A 19612-nucleotide genomic window follows, 5' to 3' on the forward strand; every position below is an offset into this window, starting at 1 on the left:
TAAAATCAAAATGCGTTTTTTGGCAGAAATTCCTTCTCGAACTTGTGAACTTTCATGTGCCTTAATAACAAACATGTATGCCATCTGTAAATACAAATACAATTGTTAAATTATGAGCCTTGCTGGTTAAGCAACAGTAAAAGTAAGCAAACTTCTCACCAGCCATGATTGTCTGAGATAATGAGTGGGCTGGACATGCAGAGACAGGAGTTCGGATTGGTCTGCCATATTGAAGTTGTCTGTCTATTTGAGCTCCTCAGTCTGTTTTGGTAATCCTGTCGAACACCGCTTTAAAAAAAAAGTTTTGTATAGTGGAGCTGCATAAGTGTTGCTCTCCGTTTTCTGGAGAAGATTCGTGGAATTAGAGTATGATAGCTAAAGAGATGGAGAAAACACCTGTCTCCGGATTACATCTTCAAACCGTGCAACCGTAGTATGGCATTCCTGACAGGGAGACACGTCCATGATGCATGTTTATAGTCTAGCACTAGCTAGCTACATTTTCAGATATGACACATTTCTAATTTTGACAAAGTGGTTTCATTTCAAGCTAAAGTGTACTGTTAGCTGGCTGGTTCCCTAGCTGACGTTATTATTTGTTTCCCAGAGCCGTTTGCTTTTCTAGTTAGAGCCTAATGTTAGCTAGCTAACATGGGACCTAGTTGGTTAGCTCCCAGCACTGTGGCATTGTTGCCACTTTGTTCATTGTTGTTTAACTAGCTAACGTTAGCTAACACTACGTGACGTGTGTACGACACCCGTTGAATATGGCCGGTGTCAGTAAACGTCTGCAAGAAAGCGTCATGAAATTGTTTTCAGCAGAACTGGTTAGGCTGTTTTCATGTTATCCAGAGGGAAACAAATCATCGGCCAGAGCGTCAAGTGTGTGCTCTGAAAGCGAAACAAGATGGGTGGGGCTAAAGCTTATTAAGAGGGTGTGAACAATGCTGAATGGGTGTAGACAAAGAAGAGCCCTAAACTAGATACCCAAACATTCAAAGGTGATTTTCTCAAAAGTGAGATTAAAAGCCAACTTTCAAAGCAGAAGTACTTTCCCATTGTTGCTCAAATGCCGTGTATGATATACCATGTTGTAGCTCTGAGTCTCTACTTTTAGCAGATGTAAAAAAACACCATTTCACATTTTACTACATAAGACCGAATCCAGGTGGTGAGTCACATATGGAATCATGTAGTAACCAAAACAAGACAAACCCCCGTAGGTGAACGGATGATCTCCACATGTCTGGTTTCCACCATGAAGCATGGAGGATGAGGTGTGATGGTGCTTTGCTGGTGACACGGTCTGTGATATATTTAGAATTCAAGGTACACTGGCTACCACAACATTCTGTAGCTATACGCCATCCCATCTGGTTTGCGCTTAGTGGGACTATCGTTTGTTTTTCAATAGGACAATGACACAACACACCTCCAGACTGTGTAAGGTCTATTTGACCAAGAAGGAGAGTGATGGAGTGCTGCATCAGATGACCTGGCCTCCATAATCACCCGACCTCAACCCAATTGAGATGGTTTGGCATGAGTTGGACCATAGAGTGAAGGAAAAGCAGCCAACAAGTGCTCAGCAAATGTGGGAATTCCTTCAAGACTGTTGGAAAATCATTCCAGATGAAGCTGCTTGAGAGAATGCCAAGAGTGTGCAAATCTGTAATCAAGACAAAGTGAGGCTACTTTGAAAAATCAAAAATATATTTTTGCACAACACACTTCTACCGGACCACTGAGGTTGCACCTGCAAAAGCCCCTGGCAGGATCTTAATTAGCATGAAATAAAGGTGCACTTTATTAAGCTCACCCAGTGCAATGGGTAGGTAGAGTTCACTCTTTAAAACCATTGGATTTGTCCATGATGCGCAAACCCTCCAGCACACCAGCTGAATGAAATCAAGCGCACCTAATCTCAATTGGGAAATTGGACCAATGGAAATTATGTTCAGTGGCTTGCAGATGTACCTAATTAACCAGCCAGATTAGAAGGGTCTAGGATTCCTTTGTAAGGCGCAGGAAAAAGACAATCAGATACAATATCAGGGATCTCCTGGTAAGGCTTCTGGCTACTATTAGTTCTGAATACTGAGGTTTTGATGAGAAAAATGGCTGTGAGTTTTGAAGTGACTTTGAGGTAAGTTGTATGGCTCTAGTTTGTTTCCCTTGTCTTCCATGTTTTACAGGTAGTTGTATTTAACTGACTAGGATGTTTTTATTTTTATTTAGAATTTCTTGGATTTGTTGCCTGCTAATTGGAGGGATAACCTGTTATTCTCCACCTAAAGGTGTGTTTTGTTCTGCACATTTAATTCAGTAAAAGTAACACTGTATAAATGTCCGAACTTCAAATGTTGGCATTTCACGATTTGAAACTTTCTTTTCTTTTGTAGGTAGTTATAGATAAATTCCCCAAAATCAATTAAAAAGAACTGGCCACAATGCAGCGGAAGCTACCGGCTCCCGTGCCTTGGCAGGTGAAGCAGCCACCCGTAATGCCTCAGCAAGTGTCACGACTGGCCCAAATACCTTAGTTGGAGCAAGCGGATCCCGTGCCGCAGTCACCTGTAATTCCTCAGCAAGTGTCACGACTGGCCCAAATACCTTAGTTGGAGCAACCGGATCCCGTGCCGCAGCCGCAGAAGCAGTCACCCACAATGCCTCAGCAAGCATCACGACTGGCCCAAATACCTTAGCTGAAGCAACTGGCCACAATGCTTCAAGCGCTTCGACTGGCCCAAATACCTTAGGTGAAGCAGCTGGCCACAATGCTTCAAGTGTCACGACTGGCCCAAATACCTTAGCTGATGAAACTGGCCACGGTGCCTCGGCAGCGGAAGCAACTGGCCACAATGCTTCATCAAGCGTCACGACTGGCCCAAATGCCTTAGGTGAAGCAAATGGCCACGGTGCCTCGGAAGCAACTGGCCACCATGCCTCGGCAGCGGAAGCAACTGGACACAGTGCCACGCAAGCAGCCACCCATAATGCTTCATCAAGCGTCACGACTGGCACAAATGCCTTGGGTGAAGTATCCGACTTCCGTGCCTCAGCAGAAGCAGCAACCCATAATGCCTCTGCAAGTGTCACGACTGGCCCTAGAAATACCTTAGCTGAATCAACCAGCCACTTTGCCTCATCAAGTGCGGAATCTGGTTCAAATGCCTCGGCAGGAGCCACAGGCGCCCTTGCCTCGGCTGGAGCCACAGGCGCCCTTGCCTCGGCTGGAGCCACAGGCGCCCTTGCCTCGGCAGGAGCCACAGGCGCCCTTGCCTCGGCTGGAGCCACAGGCGCCCTTGCCTCGGCTGGAGCCACAGGCGCCCTTGCCTCGGCTGGAGCCACAGGCGCCCTTGCCTCGGCTGGAGCCACAGGCGCCCTTGCCTCGGCTGGAGCCACAGGCGCCCTTGCCTCGGCTGGAGCCACAGGCGCCCTTGCCTCGGCAGGAGCCACAGGCGCCCTTGCCTCGGCAGGAGCCACAGGCGCCCTTGCCTCGGCAGGAGCCACAGGCGCCCTTGCCTCGGCAGGAGCCACAGGCGCCCTTGCCTCGGCAGGAGCCACAGGCGCCCTTGCCTCGGCAGGAGCCACAGGCGCCCTTGCCTCGGCAGGAGCCACAGGCGCCCTTGCCTCGGCAGGAGCCACAGGCGCCCTTGCCTCGGCAGGAGCCACAGGCGCCCTTGCCTCGGCAGGAGCCACAGGCGCCCTTGCCTCGGCAGGAGCCACAGGCGCCCTTGCCTCGGCAGGAGCCACAGGCGCCCTTGCCTCGGCAGGAGCCACAGGCGCCCTTGCCTCGGCAGGAGCCACAGGCGCCCTTGCCTCGGCAGGAGCCACAGGCGCCCTTGCCTCGGCAGGAGCCACAGGCGCCCTTGCCTCGGCAGGAGCCACAGGCGCCCTTGCCTCGGCAGGAGCCACAGGCGCCCTTGCCTCGGCAGGAGCCACAGGCGCCCTTGCCTCGGCAGGAGCCACAGGCGCCCTTGCCTCGGCAGGAGCCACAGGCGCCCTTGCCTCGGCAGGAGCCACAGGCGCCCTTGCCTCGGCAGGAGCCACAGGCGCCCTTGCCTCGGCAGGAGCCACAGGCGCCCTTGCCTCGGCAGGAGCCACAGGCGCCCTTGCCTCGGCAGGAGCCACAGGCGCCCTTGCCTCGGCAGGAGCCACAGGCGCCCTTGCCTCGGCAGGAGCCACAGGCGCCCTTGCCTCGGCAGGAGCCACAGGCCTTGAGCAGGAGGGCCAACTCCTCAAGAAACATGGATTTTAGTAGCAGTGATGTCTCTCAGGATTTTGGGTCTGACGGTGACAATGAAAGCACCCAATGTTTCAGCTCCAGCAGCGTTCAAGGCAGCATCTTTGAACAGTCAGTTCTCATCCCAATATAGTTACAAATCGGTGTATGAGAATGGCAAAACTTTCTACTCCCAAACCTGCCACACCACTGGAAGGTTATACCTTTTTGATAGCGGAGATGCTCTCAAGGACCGTAGTGACGTTGACATCTCTGAACCAAGCATATCCCCACCTGCTAAAAACTGACAACCTGCTAAAGGAACCCCACCACAAGGGAACAGCTACTGGGATGTAATGTACATTTTTTTACACTCATCTGAACTTTTGTTCTGATTTTGAAATCCTTTGTACTAATCATCTATCAACAGAATTGTCATGGTAGATTCATCCTTTGGATGACAATTCCGAGTTGTTGCTGACACTTTAAGCTTCCACTGGATGCTTTTGCATCGGCCATAGTTGCTGCTGCTCATGCTACCCTGCATTACTTGTAAAACAATAAAATATTGTACCTTTAAAAGTGCCTCCTTGTGTTTTGAAATGCTGTGTTTAATGTCTACCTTTGGCTTGCTGGTTGAGAACAGTGTTAGTTGCCAGTGCAATTTGTAGTAAAAGGGAATGTGGTTCACAGTTCCTAATCTTTTGGATTTCAAATATATAATTTATTTGTATCTTTGCTGCTGGTTGACAAATCCCAAGATTGGCTCTACGTTAAAGCCACTGACCACGTTTACATCAATATTCCGTTACTCTGAATACTGAAGTACGTATTTTGTGTTTTACAAGAACCTGAGAAAGCTTGTACCCTGGAGATGGGCTGCTGTGGCATGTAAACCTCTGAATTCTGTTTTTTGTGGTATGCACAGGATCCGTTTCTCATCTCATGGTTGTCTGACTGTCAAACAAATCATTTTAAAGTGGGCTACCTGCTCAGTTTGATCCACCATAACTGAGCTTAACGGCTACTTTCACCCCTAATTTAGACAGGTTTCTGCTTACTTACATTAGGTAGGCCATTTGTCAACTATAGTTTAATACATGCAGCTTCTTCTGTCATAACTTGTTGCCCCAGAAGACGAAAGTAGTGCTCACAAATGTCTTACGTTGATAGAATGAATGCATTAGTAATCTTAACAGGTAACATTATTTAAGGACCAGGTAGCATGCTAGAACAGTGGAAACATTGGTCCTGTGCCAAATGTAATTCTGACAGATTTTAAGGAAATGGAAAGCTGAGAATTGTAACTTCAGTTAGTCTTGGGTGTGTATTTTGTGGATGAAATGCTGTCTGCTTACACATTACACGTGCATTCACATTTTCCCCGAGACGCTAATAAATATTTATCCACCCATGTTCCCAAGACAATGTAAAGATACATTTTTATCATTTCACTGCAACTGAAGTTAATATAAACTCTGCAAAAAATAAACGTCCTCTCACTGTCACCTGTTTATTTTCAGCAAACTTAACGTGTAAATATTTATATGAACATAAGATTCTACAACTGAGACAAACTGAACAAGTTCCATAGACATGACTAACAGAAATGGAATTATGTGTCCCTGAACAAAGGGGGAGACAAAATCAAAAGTAACAGTCAGAATCTGGTGTGGCCACCTGCTGTATTAAGTACTGCAGTGCATCTCCTCCTCATGGACTGTACCAGATTTGCCAGTTCTTGCTGTGAGATGTTACCCCACTCTTCCACCAAGGCACCTGCAAGTTCCCGGACATGTCTAGGGGGAATGCCCCTAGCCCTCACCCTCCGATCCAACAGGTCCCAGATGTGCTCAATGGGATTGAGATCCGGGCTCTTCGCCTGCCATGACAGAACACTGACATTCCTGTCTTGCAGGAAATAACAAACAGAACGAGCAGTGTGGCTGGTGGCATTGTCATGCTGGAGGCTCATGTCAGGATGAGCCTGCAGGAAGGTTACCACATAAGGGAGGAGGACGTAACATAGTGTTGAGATTACCTGCAGTGACAAGCTCAGTCCGATGATGCTGTGACACACCGCCCCAGACCATGATGGACCTCCACCTCCAAATCGATCCCACTCCAGAGTACAGGCCTCGGTGTAACACTCATTCCTTCAACAATAAATGCGAATCCGACCATCACCCCTGGTAAGACAAAGCCGCGACTCGTCAGTGAAGAGCCCTTTTTGCCAGTCCTGTCTGGTCTAGCGACGCTGGGATTGTGCCCATAGGCGACGTTGTTGCCGGTGATGTCTGGTGAGGACCTGCCTTACAACAGGCCTACAAGCCCTCAGTCCAGCCTTTCTCAGCCTATTGCGGACAGTCTGAGCACTGATGGAGGGATTGTGCATTCCTGGTGTTAATCATTTTTTCCCCCTCCTTTATTTAACCAGGTTAGCTAGTTGAGAACAAGTTCTCATTTACATCTGCGACCTGGCCAAGATAAAGCAAAGCAGTGTGACACAAACAACAGAGTTACACATGGAATCAACAAGCGTACTGTCAATAACACAATAGAAAAAAAGAAAGTCTATAGTGTGTGCAAATGGCGTGGGGAGGTACGGCAATAAATAGGCCATAGTAGTTGTTAAGGCGTTCCTCCTCCTCTCCATTTTCGGAAAAGGAGGAGTATTGAGGGAACCAAGGCGCAGCGAAGTTTGAACACATAATGATTTATTAAATAAACAAAATAGACAAAGACGAAAACGAACTATACTGGATATAACTAACAAAATAACAAAACGATGTAGACAGACCTGAACAACCGAACTTACATATACACGAAGCACGCTGACACAGGAACAGACTACATAAACCGAAAACGAAACGAACAACCGAAACAATCCCGTATGGTGTAAGACATAACACAGACACAGGAGACAATCACCCACAAACACACAGTGATAATGCCCTACCTAAATATGACTCTTGATTAGAGGAAAATGCAAACCACCTGCCTCTAATCAAGAGCCATACCAGGCAAACCGAAACCAACATAGAAACAGGTAACATAGACTGCCCACCCAAAACACATGCCCTGACCATAAACACATAAAAACTAACATAAATAGGTCAGGACTGTTACAGTAGTGAAGTAATTACAGTTTAGCAAATTAACACTGGAGTGATAGATGAGCAGATGAGGATGTGCAAGTAGAAATACTGGTGTGCAAAAGAGCAGAAAAGTAAATATAAACAATATGGGGATGCGGTAGGTAGTTGGATGGGCTATTTACAGATGGGCTGTGAACCGCTGCAGCGATCGGTAAGCTGCTCAGATAGCTGATGTTTAAAGTTAGTGAGGGAAATATAGGTCTCCAGCTTCAGCGATTTTTGCAATTCATTCCAGTCATTGGCAGCAGAGAATTATATATATATATAATTATATATTATATCTATATAATCTATCTACATTGCTTCTCAAATATTTTTTCTTAATTTTAGGAGGTGAAGCAGGCAGTAGTACCTGATCCTAAACCTGAGCTGTAAAACAAACAAATAAATGAATGTAAATAATAATTGTGTCTGTTTTGGAGTCAGTATTGATTTCTGCCTGAATCTTATGTAGGCTATGTGTGTGCTCTGGTGGGCATGGTGTGTGTTTGTGTGAGGGCAAGTCTGCCATCTGCGAGTTGACAACAGCTCAGTGGCTACTCACCACTGAGATTTTGGATGTGATGGTTACAATCGCAACTGACTGACCTCAGTAGACTAATAGGGCCTGGAGGGTCTAACAGAGAAAGAAGAATTGGAATCTGTCTTCTGAAAAAATAACAGTTGAGGATTTCAAATGCAATCGCAAAGAAACAACAAATACAATAGAATATGATGCAGTATACTACAATTTATTATTATTATTTTTTTATTTCACCTTTATTTAACCAGGTAGGCTAGTTGACAACAAGTTCTCATTTACAACTGCGACCTGGCCAAGATAAAGCATAGCAGTGTGAACAGACAACAACACAGAGTTACACATGGAGTAAACAATAAACAAGTCAATAACATGGTAGGAAAAAGAGAATCTATATACAATGTGTGCAAAAGGCATGAGGTAGGCAATAAATCAAATAATTACAATTTAGCAGATTAACACTGGAGTGATAAATCATCAGATGATCATGTGCAAGAAGAGATACTGGTGTGCAAAAGAGCAGAAAAGTAAATAAATAAAAGCAGTATGGGGGTGAGGTAGGTAAATTGGGTGGGTAGTTTACAGATGGACTATGTACAGCTGCAGCGATCGGTTAGCTGCTCGGATAGCAGATTTTTAAAGTTATTGAGGGAGATAAAAGTCTCCAACTTCAGAGATTTTTGCAATTCGTTCCAGTCGCAGGCAGCAGAGAACTGGAAGGAAAGGCGTCCAAATGAGGTTTTGGCTTTAGGGATGATCAGTGAGATACACCTGCTGGAGCGCGTGCTACGGGTGGGTGTAGCCATCGTGACCAGTGAACTGAGATAAGGCGGCACTTTACCTAGCATAGCCTTGTAGATGACCTGGAGCCAGTGGGTCTGACGACGAACATGTAGCGAGGGCCAGCCGACTAGGGCATACAGGTCGCAGTGGTGGGTCGTATAAGGTGCTTTAGTAACAAAACGGATGGCACTGTGATAAACTGCATCCAGTTTGCTGAGTAGAGAATTGGAAGCTATTTTGTAGATGACATCGCCGAAGTCGAGGATCGGTAGGATAGTCAGTTTTACTAGGGTAAGTTTGTCGGCGTGAGTGAAGGAGGCTTTGTTCCGGAATAGAAAGCCGACTCTAGATTTGATTTTGGATTGGAGATGTTTGATATGAGTCTGGAAGGAGAGTTTGCAGTCTAGCCAGACACCTAGGTACTTATAGATGTCCACATATTCTAGGTCGGAACCGTCCAGGGTGGTGATGCTAGTCGGGCGTGCGGGTGCAGGCAGCGAACGGTTGAAAAGCATGCATTTGGTTTTACTAGCATTTAAGAGCAGTTGGAGGCCACGGAAGGAGAGTTGTATGGCATTGAAGCTCATTTGGAGGTTAGATAGCACAGTGTCCAGGGAAGGGCCGGAAGTATACAGAATGGTGTCGTCTGCGTAGAGGTGGATCAGGGAATCGCCCTCAGCAAGAGCAACATCATTGATGTATAGAGAGAAAAGAGTCGGCCCGAGAATTGAACCCTGTGGTACAATACATCTTTGTGTATTTACATACAAATGCTACATTTAAGTGCAGACCTGTGTTCAAAAACATGTGTACTTCAGTATCTGGGTTATATCTGGGTTATAATACAAATTGTATTATTTGACAGTATTTTCAAATACTTATTTAATACATTAGAGTGTTAATTAGTGTGTGATTTTGAGTTTTTCAACACTTTCCAAGTTTATTTCCAAATACATAACATTTAACTTATCTTTTCAAATAAAAGATCAGAATACTTACTTTGAATGTATTTGAAATTAATTGAAATAGTCTATATGTCAACTGCATATACTTGACAAAAATCTGCATAAACTCCAAGTTTCTGCAATTGCTCTTCACCAACTTCATCCTGCAGCCATCACCTGTCATGTGGGGGCTCCATTGTCAACCAATCATTAGTGTTTTTGTTTGACCCACGCGATCAAAGACATGACTGAAACAGGAACCAACTTGCTAAAATTCATATGTAGCCTACAGTGCATAAATGAATGATGTGATTGAGGCTCTCTCATTTATTGATTGTATAATGTACACACTAATTATTTCAGTTTGTGAATGGGTGTTGGAGACATGTTTTTTTGACATTATAAAGGAAACATTTTATAAACAATGGCAACACTGCCATGGTGATCTGAGCCTTACTCTTGGATAAAGACATTAGTATCCGCATTTCGGTTGTCGCAGATGCACCTCTCCTGACTTTACTTCTTGACTTTGGTCTACAGTCAGTTGCTTTAGCCCTGCCACTCAAACCAGCCCTACTATATGATTGCGTCTGAAAAATTAAAGACTCGGATCATCAAAAGCATATGTGTGTGGTGTGTTTGCATGATGTGAGTATTTAATTGGAGTCTGTCTAAATTCAGAATTTGTCCAAGATGTTGCACTATGTGCAACTGAAACATGTTAATCATCTACTGTTGCTATGCTGAATGAAACGCACTGTTTAAAAGAAGGCATGTGTAAAATAATGGTGCCTAACTGCTCATTTAGCCTCTAATCTTCAAATGAACCAAAGTGAACTTTGTACAAGCAATAATTTAAACCGATCAATGAAGTGCCAAGACAAAATGTGTTTCCTACTTTAGAGCAGGGGTGTCAAACTCATTCCATGGAGGGCCTAGTGTCTGTAGGTTTTAGTTTTTTCCTTTCAATTAAGATCTAGACAACTACTGTAGGTGAGGGGAGTAATTAGTGCCTTAATTCAGCAATCAAGTACAAGGAAGGAACGAAAACCCACAGACACTCAGTCCTCCGTGTAATGAGTTTGAAGTGTGCTTTAGAGTAAGGGCTGTCAAACCTGTCAGGAACTCAATTAGAGAATCAACCACACCTGAGTAAATTCTGAATTCCAAATCAACCCCTAGCCCCTACACCTACCACTTAGTCACTTATGGGCATTTGAAACGATCAGATAGGTTAAAGCAATATGGAAATTGCTTCACCTTGCCTTCTGATAGGCTGGATGCAATTGTGGCCATATTCCTTATACCTATTCAATCATTTCTGATTCACAGAAGTGTTTAGTCCAGGGTGAAGGATTTAGGGGTCAATTTGTAATTAGGACTCAAATGTAGTTCAGGGGCTTACAGCTGACCTTAATTATCCAATGACATTAGAAGGGTCTGGGATTTGATTTAAAGGAGCAACCAAAAAGCCTGCCAGTTCTGATTACTGGGGAGGTTTTGAGGTGCAAAATGGCCGTGATGATTAGAATCGCTTTCAGGTAAGTTTTTAAAAGTATTGATCTAGTTTGTTTCCCTTGTCCTTCAGGTAGCTATGTTTCTAACATACTTTTCCCCCCTAAGAGTTTCTTGGCTTTGTTACCTGCTAATTGGAGGGATAACCTGTTCTACATCAAGTAAGTTTCTACACATTAATTTCAAATAGCAGTTGTGGTTCCAATAACTTCAAAGGCGGGCATTTTACTTTACTTTTTTTCTAACCTAGGTGATGGGAGTCCTGCACCAGGTTCTGATGCCGCATGGCTCTATGCAGGCTCACTTAGGTCTAAAGGATATGGTAATTACAACTCTCCAACAGCTCCATTGCAAGCGCAGCTGACTGAAGAGCAACAGAAACATCTGGCTGCCATTCTGCAAAATCAACTGGCCCCCATGCCCCAGGCACCTCAGAAAATGATGTATCCAGCTCAAATGCCCCAGCAGGAAAAGCAACCGTCCGCCATGATCCAACAGCAGACTCTACCGGCCAGTTATCCTAAGCAGCCTAAAGGAGTGTTGTATACTGCTCAAATGCCCAAGAAGCAACCAGCTACTGAACTTCAGCATCAGAAGGAACAGCAAGTGTGGTATCCAGTTAAAATTCCCCAGCAGGAAAAGCAATCAACTACTAGTTCTCAGCAGCAGAAGGAACTGACCACCATGCCCCAGAAGCAACCGGCTCCAATGCCTGTACCGCAGAAACAACCAACAGCTATGCCCCAGCAAGTATGGTATCCAGCTCAAATGCAGCAGAAGCAACCAGCCCTAATGCCTCCACCCCAGAAGCAACCGGCCACCATGCCCAAGCAAGTGTGGCATCCAGCTCAAATGCCTCAGCAGCAAAAGCAACTAGCTACTAAACCCCAGCAGCAGAAGGAACCGGCCGCCATAACCCAGCAACCACAGCAAGTGTTGCGTCCAGCTCAAATGCTGCTAAAGCAACTTACTGCCATGCCCCAGCAAGTGTGGTATCCTGCTCAAAAGCCCCAGCAGCAGAAGCAACCGGCCGCTGAACCTCAGCAGCAGATTGAACAGACCGCCATGCCCCAGCCACCTCAGCAAGTGTGGCATCCAGCTCAATTTCCCCAGAATCAAACGCAGAAGGAACTGACCGCCATTCCACCACAACTGTTGCAATCTGCTCAAATGCCCCAGCAGCATAAGCAACCGGCTGCCATGCTTCAGCAAGTGTGGCAATTGGCCCCCATGCCCCAGCAGCCTCACGATGTGTGGTATCCAGCTAAAATGGTCCAGAAGCAACAAGCCTCTGCAACTCAGCGACCGAAGGAACTGACCGCCATACCCCAGCAAGCATGGTATCCAGCTCAAAAGCCCCAGCTGCAGAAGCAACCGGCCGCTGAACCTCAGCAGCAAATGGCACTGACCGCCATTCCCCAGCCACCTCGGCAAGTGTGGCATCCAGCTCAATTTCCCCAGGAGCAGAAGCAAGCAGCCTCAATGCCTTTACCACAGAAGCAACCGACCGCCATGCCCCAGCAAGAGTGGTATCCAGCTCAAATGCCCCAACAGCAACTGGCCCCAATGCTTTTACTGCAGAAACAACCAACAGCTATACCCCAGCATGCATGGTATCCAGCTCAAATGCCCCAGCAGCAGAAACAACTGGCCACCATGCTGCAGAAGCAACCAGCCACCATGCCCCTGGACGTGTTGCATCCAGCTCAAAAGTCCCAGCTGCAGAAGCAACCAGCCGCTGAACTTCATCAGCAAATTGAACTGACCGCCATGCCCCAGCCACCTCTGCAAATGTGGCATCCAGCTCAATTTCCACAGAAGCAGAAGCAACCAGCCCCCATCCATCTACCTCAGAAGGAATTGACTGGCATACCCCAACAACTGTGGCAAACGTCCCAACAGCATAAGCAGCCGGCTGCCATGCTTCAGCAAGTGTGGCATCTGGCACAGAAGCAACCGGCCCCTATGCCCCAGCAGCCTCACGACGTGTGGTATCCAGCTAAAATGGTCCAGAAGCACTACAAAAGCACTGAAGATGGTGCCTCTGGTAGCTCTCAGGCCAGCATCGTTGAACAGTCGGGTGTCATCCCAATCTATTCCTACAGTTCCAAATCACACTACGAGAATGGGAGAACTGTCTTCTCCCAAACCCGCTACACTCCTAGGGAGCCTATGCTGGTTGACAGTGGAGATGCTCCCAAGGACAGTTATGTTGGCATTGGTGCACCAAGCATATATCCACCACCAGTGAAGGATTCTGCAAGGTAATGGGTAACTATAACCTGCTCTGAACTTGGCTCTCTGAATTTGAAGTCCTTTGTACTAACCATATATCTATCAACAGGAAAATGTAATGGATTCATCCTCTAGAAGCTCTAATGGTGAGAATTGTTTCTGACATTGGTTACTTAACATTCTGTGTTGCTGACACTGCAGTTCTTTCTGCTTTTGTTTCAACCAGGAAGTTGCTGGTGCTCTTGCTGCTCTTGCTGCTCTAGCATGATGGAATCAATAAACAATTTTACTTTAAAAAATGCGTTGTCTCTGAGATATTGGTTCTCATATCCAATGCTTGCTAATTGAGAACAGGTGGTGTGCAGTCTGTAGTAAAAATGACTAATGTTCAGTTAATTCTTTGGTTTTTCTAATCTTTTCACCTGTGCTACTGGTTGTTAAAAATAAAAGCTTGGGTCTACATAAGAGCATTTGTCAAGGGGTGGTTTGTCAGACATTCCTCATATGTTCGTACTTTAGATGTAGGCATGCATTGTAAACAGTGAGACGGTCTTCAACCTCAGTCTAAGCTGTTGGTAGGTAAGCTAACTTCAAACTTGCATTTGGCCTTATACTATAGCCCATACCACAAATGGCAAAGTCAAATCAGTTTAGCAGTGTCTGTTCCATATCTAGATGGCTCAAATGTTATTTTGGACACGTCAACCCCCGTTTGCACATCTACCTCCATACTTATGTTTGTATAGGGCTCAGTCGCATCCGGGCCGCAACCGGGAGGTCCGTGGGGCGACGCACAATTGGCATAACGTCGTTCGGGTTAGGGAGGGTTTGGCCGGTAGGGATATCCTTGTCTCAGTATGTAAAAATGTAATAAAATGTATGCACTCTACTGTAAGTTGCTCTGGATAAGAGCATCTGCTAAATGACTAAAATGTAAATGTAAATGATTCTCTAGACCCAAATTGCTACCCTGCCTCTCTAAGGTCTTCGGAATCCAAGTCAGATTACCGATCATTTCGAATCTCACTACCTTCTCCGCTATGCAATCTGGTTTCACAGCTGGTCATGGGTGCACCTCAGCCACGCTCAAGGTCCTAAACGATATAACTGCCATCGATAAGAGACATTACTGTGCACCCGTCTTCATCGACCTGGCTAAGGCTTTCGACTGTCAATCACCACATTCTTATCGGCAGACTCAACAGCCTTGGTTTCTAAAATGATTGCCTCGCCTGGTTCACCAACTACTTCTCTGAGTTCAGTGTGTCAAATCGGAGGGCCTGTTGTCCGGACGTCTTACAGTCTCTATGGGGGTGCTACAGTGTTCAATTCTCGGGCCGACTCTTCTCTGTATACATCAATGATGTCGCTCTCGCTGCTGGTGATTCTCTGATCCACCTCTACGCAGTCGACACCATTCTGTGTACTTCTGGCCCTTCTTTGGACACTGTGTTAACTAACCTCCAGACGAGCTTCAATGAAATACAACTCTCCTTCTGTGGCCTCCAACTGCTCTTAAATGCAAGTAAAACTAAATGCATGCTCTTCAACCGATTACTGCCCGCACCTGCCTGCTTGTCCAGCATCACCACTCTGGACGGTTCTGATTTAGAATATGTGGACAACTACAAATACCTAGGTGTCTGGCTAGGCAGTAAACTCTCCTTCCAGACTCATATTAAGCATCTCCAATCCATCATTAAATATAGAATTGGCTTCCTATTTCGCAACAAAGCATCCTTCACTCATGCTGCCAAACATACCCTCGTAAAACTGACCATCCTACCGATCCTCGACTTTGGTGATGTCATCTTTTAAACTAGCCTCCAAACTCTACTCAACAAATTGGATGCAGTCTCTCACAGTGCCATCCGTTTTGTCACCAAAGCCCCATATATCACCCACCACTGCGACTTGTACGCTCTTGTTGGCTGGCCATCGCTTCATACTTATCTCACTGGTCACCCCCAAAGCCAATTCCTACTTTGGCCACCTTTCCTTTCAGTTCTCTGCTGCTAATGACTGGATCGAACTGCAAAAATCAATGAAACTGGTGACCCATATCTCCCTCACTAGCTTTCAGCACCAGCTGTCAGAGCAGCTCACAGATCACTGCACCTGTACATAGCTCATCTGTAAACAGCCCGTCCAACTACCTCATCCCCATACTGTATTTTTTTATTAATCTTGCTCCTTTGCACCCCAGTATCTCTACTTGCACATTCACCTTCTGCACATCTACCATTCCAGTGTCTAATTGCTATATTGTAATTACTTCGCCACCTTGGCCTATTTATTGCCTTACCTCCCTTATCTTACCTCATTTGCACTCACTGTATACAGATTTTTCTTTTCTCTACTGTATTATTGACTGTATGTTTGTTTATTCCATGTGTAACTCTGTGTTGTTGTATGTGTCGAACTGCTGTGCTTTATCTTGGCCAGGTCGCAGTTGTAAATGAGATCTTGTTCTCAACCAGCCGACCTGGTTAAAAAAGGTGAAATTAAAAAATTATGTGCAAACCCTCCAGCACACCAGCTGAATGAAATCACGTGCACCTGATCTCAATTGGGCCAATGGAAATTATGTTCAGTGGCTGGCAGGGTCTAGGATTCCTTTATAAGGTGCAGCAATAAAGATGATCAGCTACAATTATGAAGATCTCCTGGTAATGCTTCTGGCTACCATTAGTTTTGAATACTGAGGTTTGGATTTGAAAAAGGGCTTGTATAGAGTTGTATAGCTGTAGTTTGTTTCCCCTTCTCTTCCAGGTTTTACAGGTAGTTGTTTTAACTGACTAGGATAAAAACATTTTTTAATTATTCCTTGGATTTGTTGCCTGTTAATTGGAGGGATAACATGCTATCCTCCACTGTCTCTTGTGTCCCAGCAACAAAAGGAACCGGCTCCCATGCCGCCTCGGCAGAAGCAACCAGCTACAATGTCTCAGCAAGCGTGGCGGCTAGCGCAAATATATTCGGTGAAGAAACCGGCTGCTGTGCCTCAGCAGCAGAAGCAACCAACTGCCATGCCACAGACGCCTTAGCAAGTGTGGCATCCAGCCCAAATTCACCCAGCAGCAGAAGCAACCGGCCCCCATTCCTCAGCAAGTGTGGCATCCCGCTTCAATGCCGCAGAAACAACCTACTGCCATGCCTCAGCACCAGAAGCCTCAGCAAGTGTGGCATCCAGCTCTGATGCAAAAGCAGCCGGACGCTGATCCTAAGCAACGTCAGCAAGTGTGTTATAAACCTCCAATTTCAAATGCCGCAGAATCAACCGGCCCCCATTCCCCAAAAAGTGTGGCATCCATCTCCAATACCTCCGCAGCAGATGCAACTGACTGCCATGCCCCAACAAGTGTGACATCTGGTTTAAATGCCCCAGCAACAAAAGCCACCGGCCACTGAGCCTCGGCGGCAGACTCAACCGACAGCCTTGCCTTAGCAAATGTGGCGTCCAGCTTGAATGCAGCAGAAACAACCGACTGCCATGCCTCAGAAGCAAGTGTGGCATTCAGCCCAAATTTCCAAAAGCAGCAGAATCATTCGGCCCCTACGCTCCAGCAAATGTGTGGCATCCAGCTCCGACGCAAAAGCAGCTGGACGCTGATCCTAAGCAGGCTCCGCTAGTGTGGTATCCAGCTCTTATGCCCCAGCAGCAGAAGCAACAGACTGCCATGCCTCAGCAAGTCTAACATCCAGCCCAAATGCCCCAGAAGCAACTGGCCCCATGTCTCAGCAGGAGCACTACAAAAGCACTGAAGATGGTGCCACTGGTAGCTCTCAGGCCATTATCGTTGAACAGTCAGTTCCCATCCCAATCCGTTCCTACAGTTCCAAATCGCACTACGAGAATGGCAAAACTGTCTTCTCCCAAACCCGCTACACTCCTGGGAACATTGTATGTTAACAGTGGAAAAGCTCCCAATGACAGTGATGTTGGCATATTTGAACCAAGCACATACCCACCACTAGTAAAGGATCCTACAAGGTAACATAACTTTAATTTGATCTTAACTTTGCTTTCTGAATTTGAAGTCCTTTGTACTAACCATGTATCTGCCAACAGGAAAATCTAATGGTGGCTTCATCCTTTAGAAGCTGATGGTGAGATGTTTAATGTCAAATTGATGAAATAAGATTCTGCTGCTGACACTGTTTTAATTTCTTTCAGGTTTCAGTCATGCTTTTGTTTTGACCAGGAAGTTGCCGGTGCTCTAGCTACTCTTGCATGTTTTAATCAATAAAAATGTGTCATTAAAATACTGAGGGTTCTCCTGTGCCCACTGCTTGCTGATTTCGAACAGATGTATTTTGCCAGTGCAGTTTGAAGTAAAAGGGAATGTGGCTCAGTTTTCAAATATCTGGTGTTTACATTTGCTACTGGTTGTTCAAAGATTGGCTCTAGTGTTGCGAAATGTCAGACCTTCCTCATGGTCATATTTTGTGGATGTTGACAACCCTTCAAATGACTGGATTTGGCTATTTTGGCCTCGCAAGCGTATACAATTGAGCGCTATGCATGCAGCCTTACTGAAGAGCTCAGTGACTTTCAACGTGGCACATTCATAGGATGACACTTTTCCAAGTCAGTTTGTCAAATGCTACCCCGGTCAAATAAGTCCAGGAGAACACTACCTGCCCGACTGCATAGTGCCAAATAAAGTTTGCTGGAGGAATAATGGTCTGGGGCTGTTTTTGATGTGGCTTGGGCAAGACCGCTTAGTTCCAGTGAAGGGAAATGTTAACGCTACAGCGTACAACAACATTCTAGACAATTATGTGGTTCCAACTGTGGCACCAGTTTGGGGGAAGGCCCTTTGCTGTTTCAGCATGACAATGCCCCTGTGCACAACGCAAGGTCCATACAGAAACGGTTTGAGACTGGTGTGGAAGAATTGATGGGCCTGCAAAGAGCTGTGGAACGGCTGCCTGGAACAGTTTAACCTATCAATAAACAAAGATATTCCCAAACAGACAACAGAACGTCAACAAAGCCTCCTTCACTCATGCTGCCAAGCATAACCTCGTAAAACTGACTATCCTACCGATCCTTGACCTCGGTGATGTCATTCACAAAATAGCCTCCAACACTCTACTCAGCAAATTGGATGCAGTCTATCAGTGGCATCCGTTTTGTCACCAAAGCCCCATATTCTACCCACCACTGAGACCTGTATGCTCTCGTTGGCTGGTCCTTGCTACATATTCGTCGCCAAACCCACTGGCTCCAGGTCATCTATAAGTCTTTGCTAGGTATAGCTCCGCCTTATCTCAACTCACTGGTCACCATAGCAACACCTACCCCTAGCACGCGCTCCAGCATGTATATTTCACTGGTCATCCCCAAAGCCAACACCTGCTTTGGCCACCTTTCCTTCCAGTTCTCTGCTGCCAATGACTGGAACGAATTGCAAAAATCACTGAAGTTGGAGACTTATGTCTCCCTCACTAACTTTAAGTGTCAGCTGTCAGAGCAGCTTACAGACGGCTGCAGATGTACCCAGCCCATCTGTAAATAGCCCATCCAACCAACTACCTACCTCATCCCCATATTTGTTTTTGTTTTTCTGCTCTTTTGCACACCAGTATTTCAACTTGCACATATCACTCCAGTGTAAATTGCTAAATTGTAATTACTTTGCCACTCTTGGCCTATTTATTGCCGTACCTCCTTACTTAATTTGCACACACTATATACAGATTTTCTATTGTGTTGACTGAACGTTTGTGCATCTGTGTGGTTGTTTTTGTCGCACTGCTGTGCTTTATCTTGGCCAGGTCGCAGTTGTAAATGAGAACTTGTTCTCAACTGGCCTAACTGGTTAAATAAAGGTGAAATAAAAAAAATAAGAACAAGTACATTTTTCGAAACCAAGTTTTGTTGGTGAACTCATCTAAATACATAGCATGAGAACTCAGACCTTAAATGGATCCATCCAGAACCAATGATGAAGCCGGCAAGGCACTAGCAGGGAAGCTTAGCGAGCATAATGTGTCACCTGGAACTCATTCACAAACATTGACACAAATCAACACATTTGCCTGCTGTAGTCGACTGCCTGTTTGACCAAAGACTCATGACACGGGATGAAATTGATTATGCATTCAATGGTCTGCTTTTATGTAAACAATGTAAATTCTGTTTTGCCGGACAATCTCTTGTCTACCATGATGCTTGTTCTAGGTCCCAAGAAACAAAGAGATCTTCTGTTAAATCTGACAATTC

General features: G+C 45.8%; 1 protein-coding gene and 1 long non-coding RNA gene across 3 annotated transcripts; both read left to right on the forward strand.

The window, feature by feature from the left end:
* Window positions 1–11086: 11086 nt before the first annotated feature.
* On the forward strand, window positions 11087–13681 carry LOC129839661 (ataxin-2 homolog). 2 transcript variants are annotated; one of them, XM_055907210.1, is made up of 5 exons: window positions 11087–11171; window positions 11254–11306; window positions 11396–13409; window positions 13490–13526; window positions 13607–13681. In XM_055907210.1, exons 1-4 carry the CDS (start codon window positions 11143–11145, stop codon window positions 13497–13499), a joined length of 2106 nt encoding a protein of 701 aa, XP_055763185.1. In that variant the 5' UTR covers window positions 11087–11142; the 3' UTR covers window positions 13500–13526; window positions 13607–13681. The 2 variants fall into 2 exon arrangements, with proteins under 2 accessions (XP_055763185.1, XP_055763184.1); XM_055907209.1 differs by having other exon boundaries at window positions 13490–13681.
* A 2602-nt stretch (window positions 13682–16283) lies between these two features.
* On the forward strand, window positions 16284–17637 carry LOC129839665 (uncharacterized). The gene is made up of 3 exons (XR_008757059.1): window positions 16284–17374; window positions 17453–17490; window positions 17558–17637. It is a non-coding gene; the product is annotated as an uncharacterized LOC129839665 (long non-coding RNA).
* The last annotated feature ends 1975 nt before the right edge of the window (window positions 17638–19612 follow it).

The sequence above is a fragment of the Salvelinus fontinalis genome, chromosome 40 (assembly GCF_029448725.1).
Source record: "Salvelinus fontinalis isolate EN_2023a chromosome 40, ASM2944872v1, whole genome shotgun sequence".
Lineage (NCBI taxonomy): Eukaryota > Metazoa > Chordata > Actinopteri > Salmoniformes > Salmonidae > Salvelinus > Salvelinus fontinalis.

Bases quoted from the DNA above. Each gene is read 5' to 3' on its own strand.
- LOC129839661 (XM_055907209.1), top strand. From the start codon at position 11,143: ATGGCCGTGATGATTAGAATCGCTTTCAG. The intron at 11,172-11,253 runs GTAAGTTTTTAA...TTCCCCCCTAAG, and splicing joins ATGATTAGAATCGCTTTCAG to AGTTTCTTGGCTTTGTTACC. The intron at 11,307-11,395 runs GTAAGTTTCTAC...TTTCTAACCTAG, and splicing joins GATAACCTGTTCTACATCAA to GTGATGGGAGTCCTGCACCA.